This window comes from Salvelinus alpinus, chromosome 4 (assembly GCF_045679555.1).
Source record: "Salvelinus alpinus chromosome 4, SLU_Salpinus.1, whole genome shotgun sequence".
Classification (NCBI taxonomy): Eukaryota; Metazoa; Chordata; class Actinopteri; order Salmoniformes; family Salmonidae; genus Salvelinus; species Salvelinus alpinus.
Window position 1 is genome coordinate 83,097,474 of NC_092089.1, and position 11,121 is coordinate 83,108,594.

General features: G+C 39.5%; 1 protein-coding gene across 2 annotated transcripts; it reads left to right on the top strand.

The window, feature by feature from the left end:
• Positions 1-598: 598 nt before the first annotated feature.
• On the top strand, positions 599-9,129 carry LOC139574543 (ribonuclease Y-like). 2 transcript variants are annotated; one of them, XM_071399231.1, is made up of 8 exons: positions 599-654; positions 1,942-2,001; positions 5,651-5,811; positions 6,259-6,376; positions 7,327-7,431; positions 7,539-7,709; positions 7,846-7,960; positions 8,132-9,129. In XM_071399231.1, exons 3-6 carry the CDS (start codon positions 5,656-5,658, stop codon positions 7,703-7,705), a joined length of 546 nt encoding a protein of 181 aa, XP_071255332.1. In that variant the 5' UTR covers positions 599-654; positions 1,942-2,001; positions 5,651-5,655; the 3' UTR covers positions 7,706-7,709; positions 7,846-7,960; positions 8,132-9,129. The 2 variants fall into 2 exon arrangements, with proteins under 2 accessions (XP_071255332.1, XP_071255331.1); XM_071399230.1 differs by lacking the exon at positions 599-654 and having other exon boundaries at positions 1,928-2,001; positions 8,085-8,216.
• Positions 9,130-11,121: the final 1,992 nt, after the last annotated feature.

Here is an 11,121-nt window from a genome sequence, read left to right on the forward strand (position 1 = left end):
ACTGTAGGCTCTTATGCTCTTTTGTATATGGGCTGAACAACTATGATTGATAATCCATATAGGCCTACTGAAGTAAATAATAATGAAAACATAATGATGCATTAGATACATTAACCTAATATTCATATAGGTCTGATAATGACACTGCTTTAGTGAAGACTAAACCACCATAATTGTTATTTTACAATAATGTACTTAAATTACTCAAAACATACTATTTCCTGCATGGGAAACAAGATGAGGGGAACACATCTCGACAATCTGGTACAAAAAAGTAAAGGACTGAGTAGTCTACATACTCGGAAAAGGAAAGTCATTTGCTAAGTTTCCATGAACTTGTCCAGTGATTTGTTTTGACGACATTTAGAAAAGCAGCATAGAGAAAATAAATTCGACAATTGCCAGCCAGCTATGGTACATTTCCGTTTAACCATCTTGTGTCGCAATAGCTATCTTTTATCGGTGCAATAAAATACAGATAATTCATTCATCAATTAAATTGCAGGTGAACATATAGACCTATGTAGGACCAAAGTGACAAATATGGTGATTGAAAATAATTGAAATGTTAGCTAGGCGGCTATTTCAGTGGCTGATTGACTGATGGGCTCTGTACAGCTCTGATATCATTACAGGCGAGACAGTTCTTTCAAGGTAGGATTTCAACGCTCTTGATTGATTACAATTGTAACACTTTGAGCCCTTATATTAGCAAAAAACTATAGTGTCGAATAATAATGAGGTGATTGAAGTGTTTCCGTTACCCATTTAGGCCAATTGCGCATTTCATGTCTGCAGTCAGCCCAGCCTCACATTCAATTCGCGCATATATGTACAAAATGTATTTCAGCAGATTTCGTGCGTTTTTGTGTGGTTCAATTCGTTCGAAAATACACGAATTTATGTGCTACTTAATTCGTGCGAAAAGACACAAATTTAACCAGTAGGCGACACACAAGCCTTTGCAACAACCATAGACGCGATCGCCTGTATTTCATTATTTATTTATTTTACGTTATGAATATATAGATATTTTGTCGTTTTTTAATCCCTATTAAAACATTGTGGTTGTATGCCTATATGTACTGTTTTCGATATTTCTGAACAGACTTTTCAGTATAGAATGAATGTAAGCAATGCATGATGGCTAATGGTGTTTTATTCGGTTGTAGTTCCATGTATTTCTTAAAAAACAAACTTGTAAACCATTTTTATTGACCAGAATGTAACTGAAAATACAATGGCAGCCTTGCCATTGTCCATCAATACCAAAACATATTTTTTTCGTATAACATTTGGGGAAACGTATGCAGTCATTGTAGTCTTACATTTTGTTGGCCAACCAAAATTACCAAAACGTTAACCCGTAATAAGGCTAGGGTGGCTGAGTGTAAATACATGGCTCTGAGTGTAAGCACCTTTTCACTAGAAACTTTCTTGTGTTCAAATTACCGTCAGTGCGAAATAGCTAGAAAGCTTTCGTATTTCCACTTGGCTGCACCTACGGTTATGAGAACGATAAATCAAGTGCAATACCTGCGTCGACCTGTGACGAGCAGCAAAACACCGGAAAGCTTCTAGCCTACCGGAAAGTTACAAGAAGAACAAGAATGGTTACCTCATCCGGTCATGTGACATTTGTTGTTTATAGATTTTTCGTCCACACCATTTGTTTTGTGTTTGTTAAAGTGTTTGGTTTAAAAAACGTGTTAAACCAGTAAGGAAGGTTACGTAACTAAGGTGAATAAAGAAAGTTGCATACACAACATAGAATGTGTGTATATTTTTGTTGCATTACTTGCATATATTTGGATATCATTCTCACTTATTATTTTAGCCACCTATACATTAGGCTATATATTCCCCTTTTTCCATCTTCAATGAAATACACATTGCCACTTAATCTGTATTCATCTTGTGACTTCTCCTTGGAAGAAGGAGAGAGGGACCCTAGGAGGGACGTAAAGGAGTTGATGAAATCCTGTTAAGACAGACAATCAGGTGAGAGGAGGTCCTAACTAGTCAATGATCTAAATTGATCGAAACTTGTAGACACTGTAGCCTTTAATAAGGTGACCAGATTTCTGAAATTAAAACCGGGGACATTTCCAGTTCAGCGGTCAATATATCATTAAAATATCCAATGTTATTATCTATGAAATAAAAAAGGGGGACAATTCCGGTTTCATGTATTTAGTCTAACAGGCACACTGTGATAGAGAACACAACTATATTACAGAAACATTACAGACAAGACAGAACTGTCCGATCTGAACAGCCATTCAGTTGTCCTGGTAGTCTGGGTAGAATAAGAGCAGAAGAGAACATGAGAAAATTTGAAAAAACACAATAGTCTATGTGAAATACTTAACAACATAATAAAGAAATAAGACGATGATGAGATTATATTATGTAGTTACCACTTATACCAACCTAATCTGTATATTTCTCAGAAGAATGTATCTTATTCAGGATTGCTCTGTCTTTGGCCAGCTTCTCCATGAACTCCTGGCAGGGGAGGTTGAAGTTTGTCCTCACAATAAGCATGGCCTTGATGGCAGGAACAGTAAACCTATTTCTTGCTGCTCTCCATATATCATTAATTTGGGAGAACACTCTCTCGACTGGTGTATTACTTCCAGGTAAGCACATGACAACAGACGCTAATCTAGCCAGGTTAGTGTGTGGGATGTCGTTCTCTTTGAAGTGGGTAACTCCATCTCTGACTAAGCGGTGTCTCCAATGTTTTCCATTCTTCAAGCGATCCCCCCCTTTAGGAACTCTTGCAGGCCAGTAACCTCGTCAAACAATGCATCCTCATTGATGGTCACATGGGGGTATTTTTCCTGCAGTGTGGCTGCTACCTTCTGGATCTCTTCACGCTGAGGTTGCCTTTTTAAAAGGAGACAATGTAAAAACAATTGATTATCTGTGTGCTTTCCCAATGCCTGTGTAACAGTATAACTTTAAACCGTCCCCTCGCCCCGACACGGGCGCGAACCAGGGACCCTCTGCACACATCAACAACTGACACCCACCAAGCGTCGTTACCCATCGCTCCACAAAAGCCGCGGCCCTTGCAGAGCAAGATGCAACACTACTTCTAGGTTTCAGAGCAAGTGACGTAACTGATTGAAACGCTAGTAGCGCGTACCCGCTAACTAGCTAGCCATTTCACATCCGTTACACTCACCCCCCTTCCAACCTCCTCCTTTTCCGCAGCAACCAGTGATCCGGGTCAACAGCATCAATGTAACAGTATAACTTTAAACCGTCCCCTCGCCCCGACACGGGCGCGAACCAGGGACCCTCTGCACACATCAACAACTGACACCCACGAAGCGTCGTTATCCATCGCTCCACAAAAGCTGCGGCCCTTGCAGAGCAAGGTGCAACACTACTTCTAGGTTTCAGAGCAAGTGACGTAACTGATTGAAACGCTAGTAGCGCGTACCCGCTAACTAGCTAGCCATTTCACATCCGTTACACCTGCAAGTAGTTCACAGTCGTAATGAAGAATGATTGGGATGTTTTGAGAAAGCTCTCTTTAGACATTGCACCATTTCCCTCTAGCTCTCTCAGAAGTCCTCTGACCAAAACTGGAATGAAGTTGTCATCACGTCTTGCAGTCAATTTTGCCTCAATGTTTCTCAGAATAGCAGCTGACTCCACAGCACAGTGGTCCTGGCCTTCAAGCATCTTGATCGTGTCACTGAATACGGTCAAGTTTCCATGGACAAAGTCCAGCCAAAGTTCAGTCAGTGGATCTTCGAACATTGTTCGCAGGACAACAGGGCATTTGTCTTCAGAAAAAAAAAGTATTTCAATGGCACATACCTTTCCAGCACTCTTTCTAGAGCAGGGAGCATGGACAGCCAGCAAACATTGCTGTGTCCCAAAATGTTATGGTACTCCTGGCCAACAAACTCACAAAAGCTCTTCAGTCTTTCTACTCTGACGGTGAAAATATGAAATATCTTTGTGAGCAGGTACTCAACATCAAGGGGAATCATATCCAAAGCTGTTCTGGCCGTGTTATGAATGATGTGGGCAGGACAACCTAAGCCAATCACCTCCCGCTGCAGAGCATTTTTAACTTTGGTATGGGCATTGACCCTCCCCAGCCTATTCAGTCCTCCAAAGTTGGTATTTGTGTTGTTGGCAGAGAATGCCACGACTTTGTTTTGCAGGTTACATTTTTGGATGACCACCAGGACCTCAGCTGCAATCTCCTCTGCTGTTTCTCCTTTCAATTCAACAAAATCAAGCAGTTTTGTTTCCACATATATCTGACTACTATTGGCAGCAGCTTTACATGTCCATGATTGGACGCATCAATGGACAGGGACACAAATTCAACCTGGTCTAGGTCCTGTGTTACCAAAGTAGTTGCCCATGGTGCTAATACGTTACTCACTGTGGCGTCACATTTTGTCCTAGCACATGTAAACATCGGCTCATAAAGCTTTCGTGTCAGTTATGCTGTGCAGTCCATAGATCTGTAACTATGATTGTGTCGCATAGTGTGGTATGCAAAGACACCCTCCTGCACAGCTAAATCATATTCTTCTTGGGAAGGCTCTACCTTCTTGAAGAATGTGGTGACAGAGGGCATACCAACACGGGCAATCAGAGAGGCTTTATGCTTTTTTTGTCTGTTGATGTTCTACCACTGCCGTTCTTCCCCCGCTGCCATTTGAAAAAGAGGAATTACAAAGGGTGCAGTTAACCATTCTATCGTCTTGACCTGAGCGTATAAATGGAAATTCTCTCGTCATGTCATTAAAATGGCATTTCCGTTTCTTAGAAAGAGCCATTGTACCTCCTCTGTCTGTTCTTCTTCACTCTCCTTGTGTCACTCTTCTTACTCTCAACTTTTTCTTCTCCTCCAATCGTCTTCCTGATCTTTCTTCCTGTCCTTCTCTTTACCTTTCCACCTCACTCTTCCACACTCTCCTCGCTTCACTCTTTTTACTCCCTTAATTTTTCCTTCTCCAAGCTTTAATAATAAATAGTACACTATTAGATAAAATACTTTGGTTAACAGATTCCCATTGCTTGCCTCATTTTGTATTTTATCTCAAAAACATTGTTTGGAATAATAAATTGGCAGGCTCTGTAATCATATCTTTATCTTTCCTCCTATCTCCTTCACTCTTCTTCCTATCCAGTCTTCCTCCTCTCCACTCTAACAGAAAACATTATGCTAATGTTATCCATGAAAATGTCAAAATATATTTTCACACTACTTATAATGCCAAACCATTAAAATTCTAATATACAAATAAATATTCTAATAATTGTGCATTAATTTAATATAATCATATTTTCAAAATAGCCCGTCCACTGCATGTTTACATGTGAACGTTTTTTAACCTAGCTACCATGACAGTAGCTGGCTAACCTAGCTTGTTGGTAAATGGTGACAGACTGACTGATCTGCAAGTAATAATAGATATGTATTTGTTATGCAAAGTGATTTGTAGATCAGTCAGTCTGCGTGTGGAGGAGGATGAAGACCTTTAGTGACGTGCAGGACATAGTAAAACACACACGCTATCAATGATATGCAGCTTTTCTCATAGACGGGGGAGGTTACTATGTGAAGGAATGTGTTAGGATTGGAAGTTTTCTCTTTGTTTTTTTTTAGATGGTATGGCCTCTGAGGACCCCCAAGACCAACTGGATGAGGCTATTAAAAAGGCAGAACGCCTTGCTGAGGAGCTCAACCGAGAGAAGGACCCACAAGCCCAACTGGATGAGGCCATTAACGAGGCAAAAAGACTGGCTGAGGAGCTCAACCCAGAACGGGTAATGTAACAAGTCATACATTACCGGTAATGTAACCCCTACAGCTCCCATACGTGCATAAATATTCCCACCACAACCCCAGCACCACACACAGCGTTATGATTTATCATTGCTTTTTGTTTGTCAAAGTAGACCCCACATGGCACAAATGTGAATTTAAACGTAGACTCCGTGATATGACCTGAACACGGGCATCAATGATATTGCCCATTGAGCATGAGGCACATGGATGCACTTGTTAGCATCCTTGTGAATCTCTACACATGTTGGCTGTGTGAGTGAGACAGAACGTGGGTCTACTGCAGGTGCCTTTCCTCAGCTGACAAATCACTTCACCTTACATGAAAATAAAATTCTTGCTTGTGCTCCATATGTGCACAAGCAAGCCATGCTTGTGGGAGACTTTTATTGGTGGGCCAGCCATGATAATTGAAATGCACTTTTTAGGAAAATAAGAAGAAAAAGACAAACAAGCCTCTAGGGATTAGGTTCAGATGGAGACAAAGGGATGAGAGAGGACAGATTGTTCCTCAAACCAGAAAGGCAACTACATCCACTTCTGTTGGTAAGTTTCATCCCGTCTAGGTGTTTAATTTTATTGGTCCCTGATCTGACTTTTTCCTTTCAAACATACTGTATCATAGAATATCAAACGTTAGTTGCCGTGCCATAGGCCGGTCTAGTACCATCTACCCACAGCACATAATACATTACATGCAGGTCTGATCCCACCTTTCCCTGTCTCTAACTGTTGTCTGTCGCTGATGAAAATACATATTTAACCAAAGGAGAGTCACAATTCCAGCAATATTTTTGAAATAAAAACCTCACCTCCAGGAAGTGAGTGCAACTACTGTTGTGGAAAATATTAAATCAAATACTACTCAGATACTGGAGCTTGTGAATTCAATTAGACTTTAATTGCAGAGTGCAACAAAGCCGAGCACCTCCATGGAAGTACTGCCTTCTCATTCTTAGTGTTTGGCTTTTATACATGTTTGCCTTTACATAATGTCATCACCCCATTTGCTTTGTTACATATTTTCCATTCTCTTATTGGCTCAGATATTGGGGCATAGATTCTATTGGTGGCGTGACATGCATACCCCTTAGCTAAAGTTTCTGTCCAAAGGTCTTTACAAGGTCAGTCCCTACATTATCAACGTATGCTTAACTTGTGTGCCTGTCCAGTAGCCTTCACAAGATCAGATATGGCCCAGACCAGTCACGTCTTGTTAGTTTACCTTGCCTTATCTACACAGATTCTGCTTACGTTCTGTTCTTTACATGTCTCCAATGGTAACATGTCAATTCGATGTTGATCTAGCTTGGACACTCACATAGGTTTAGCCTTCATTCTGCTTACATATGTCTAATATTTAAGCTTATATTAATTATTCTTTCTACTTCAAAGAGAACAGTATAGGTACTGAGAATCATCCGATGACTGGAAAATCTCCAACACTACTCACCGTTGGAGATACGTTGTTCATTTATAGATTTATTGTATTTCAGAGGAAACAAATGAGAACATGGATCGTCCCCAGGTACTACAGAGAACAATTGAAGTCCTGTTTCTTAGCATCAAACAAAGGAAACAGAACCTCTACTGTCAGACAGGTTTGTTAAATTTCATGAATATTGAATTGCACACACTTCATTTCGCTTTCATTTCAAAGCCATGCAATTTAACAAATAATTCCATTCTCCTTTTGTTTTGATGACAGATGGATGCAAGAAAAGACACCCTCTGCGCAGAAAGATATTGGAAGAAAAGGACAAATTGACAGCTGCCATAGAGGAGTACAACACCCTTGTACCAGATTCAGCAATACCATCTGCAGATGAGATCCTTTCCACAGACCTTCATGCATGGCCTTGGGAGCTGCATTGACAAAGTAAGTAGTATGTTTGTGTGTCACAATAACTATGTTTCTGTTTTGCTATCTGTGTTTGTTCAGTTGCGCAAACACAGACAGCACTGCCAGCACTGCCAAAGTTACAAATCCACATTGCATTCTTATGAATTTACAGCTGACCTACTCACAAAGAAAATAGCCTTTGACCGGGTGATGCTCCTGAGCCGGCTGAAGGAGGAAGAGTTAATTGTCCTAAAGGAAGTCAAGCAGCACTGGGAAAGCCTAAAAAGGTAATCGGAGAATGTGCAAGACCTTGCTTCACATGTGGCACTTGACCTAAGCAGGAAAAGTAGGGGAACTTTCATTAATATGTACAATTGATGTTGGCACCCTGTAATTGCTATTGTATTTCAGGAATACTTCATTGTATTTACCCTACACATTACGATTGTTGGTGTTAGGCTGGAAATTGAATCAGTCGGAAGCTGGGAGCAGAGGTCTCTTCTCCATGCTTCAGAGGAGAGTCAGCAGCCTCAGAAGACACCATGACACTGTCAAACTGATATACAGCAAAGCTATGAGCCAAGACACCTCCCTCCTAGAAAATAACTTCATAGATTACCTCCTGGAAGAGGACCTAGATGACATCTATGACGGATTCCACTACAGCTCTGATGACGAGGAATCTATCACAGACTGAAGGTGTTTGTTTGGGTGGGTGCAGTTTGCACTGGGTGAAAAGTGATTCCATTTGTTTTGCGTATATGCTTTATCTGCCTTCCTAAGGAAAAATAGTTTGATAATTTTATGGAAAATAAACTTTTATGTTTCTTCCTTGTTGACAATGTGATCATGTGGCACAGATTTGAGAAGGGCGCTATTACTGCTTTTGCCCGGTTACATGACCAGGTCCGATGCACCCCTTTAAATGGCCAATCTGCAGTTGCTACATCCACTTTTGGATGCTTGAAGAATATAATTGATAAATGCCTCATGAATATAGTTCACCTGCCGTACCCAATCAGATCCCAAAATATATATTTTTTTCTACTTGAATGTTTGTAAACAAGGTAAATGTAAACATACACTAGCATGTGTCAAAATAATTCCACTGTCTGCGGGTTTTTGCTCCTCCCATAATTGATGAATTAAGGTCACTAATTAGTAAGGAACTCCCCTCACCTGCTTGTCGAGGTCTTAATTGAGAGGAAAAAACAAAAACCAGCAGACACTAGGCTCTCCATGGAATGAGATTGACACCACTGGACTATAGCCTCAACATGGTGTAAACTATGGTTACATTTCTCCAACCCCATCCCTCTGCTTTTTACAGAACCATTGGCGGGGAGAACAATTTTTTGTTTCACCTGGTGATTTCCGATTTAAACATTGTTAAACTGTAATGTACTGTGCTGGTGTGTGCTTATTAGTTTAGTTAATAAAAAACGAAAAAAGTTTATCCTTGTCTTCAAGTAATCGTTTGCATCCTGATGGAGCTACATTAGTCATGGGCTTTTAAGTCAACGATTCCTTATGTATGTATGAGATGTACAAATGCTTAACTAGTACTGAGTACTTTGACCAGTTACTTCTTTACTCTCAAGAAGTTTTCGAGAGGGCTACTTTACTTGTACTTGAGTACAAGAACTGACTCCCATCAGCTGCAGATGAAACCGGTTAGTTGAAAAATGTTGGATCTACAGGCACTCGCAATGAATCATCAAAAGTATGGACACAGAATGATTGAAGTGATTATTGTATTTTATTATGCTGACCCAATTATGATCCATGACATATTTTGGGAAGAATAATGCATAGCCCTTGTGTGTTAAGCTGCAAACTTGGAAATGTTCCTATTGAAATGGGGGTTATCCCATCCTGAACAGGCCAGTTGCACGTGACATACTCTTAACGCTACTATTAGTAACGTATTATTATTGAAATTAGATTTTAAAAATGAAAGTTATGCAGGCAGGTCTGACATAGTGGGAGAATTGTGAACAAGGACGTATATATATCTGTGTTGTCACAGCGTTTGGCCACGTCTTGGTTTGGTCGTAGAGTTGTTTTTATTTTATTTTTTAAAAATTCATAATACAAAAATCAACTTACATTGCTACATCAAACATGTCTAGCAAACCAAACACAGGTATTAACAATACTCAAAATTACAAAAAATATCAATAAAAATACAAATAAAATAATACAAAAAATAAACAATTTAAGTGCAATTATATTCACTGTGAAAATATCTTATTATAATGATTCATGAAGATGTTATTCTTGTTGTTATTCACTAGGGTTGTAGAGTTAGTTTTTGTTATGTGCGTCGCAATGCCCGTGACGTAATAGGCTATGTTTCTACATTTTCTGATTACATTTTTAAACTGTTCATAAATTATTCTTGCACAATGTTACTTTCATTTGAATGTCGTAAACATTGTCGGATTCTATTAAATAATTGATGTAACAGATCAATTCTTGTGTTAAAGAAACCGGAAAAGTTGTGAGCTACAAATGTGGCGCCATTTTGTAGTTTTTTACTAACCCTAACCGGTTTGTTTTTTATCAATATCTTCGCCAATATCATTCTAATTGATGTGTAGAATGATCTGTACATTCATTAGGACATACATAACGCTGTACTGCATCAGCACATGCCAATTCAATGTCTGAAGTAGTGCACTTTCTGAAATGTGTTTTTCGTCATAACTATTTAAGTTTGACATGTGTGATTCTTTTGATTTAATAAGGACCCCTTACTAAAACTTAATGTCAAATAACGTTCGGATATGTTAATCTATTCTTGATTTTAAAAATCATCAAAGTTTGGGGAAAAGTCAACTGTTGGTAGAGCTACTGAGCACCCCATGGCCACTAGGGGTATGGGATTGCATAATTATGTTTAATTCATGCATATGATTATTTGTGCCAAGCCATAAATCTAAGCTACAAAAAAAAAAAAAATGGGGGGGGGAGGGGGGGGTCTCTATGACGAGAGTTGAACTCTTACAAAGGTTTCCTAGGGGTGTAGAAAGGTTCATGGCAGAAAACAAGTGTATGTATAGAAATGCATATATAAACATTGTTACATCGATATTGACTCTTCTAGAAGTTCAAAAATAGACATTCAACAGTCTATATGTGGCCTTTCAACCCCTATACCCATTACCCACATGGCCGCATAACCGCACCTCTATTGCCATGGTCCTCGGCACATCATATTCCTGATAAGCAACAATGATGAAAATTAATTCTCACTGCCTATTCAAAAAAAGCAGTTGTGAAATTATTTGGCTTTCACCTTCATTAAATAATTTCCGTGGACAACTAGTCTAGAGACCAAGCAGATAGACGGTCTGCCTCTATGCGCTAAACATGTTGCATGCCAATATCACTCAGGGGTAGGCCTATATCCAACATATTTAATGCAAGTAAAGTAATATATGTA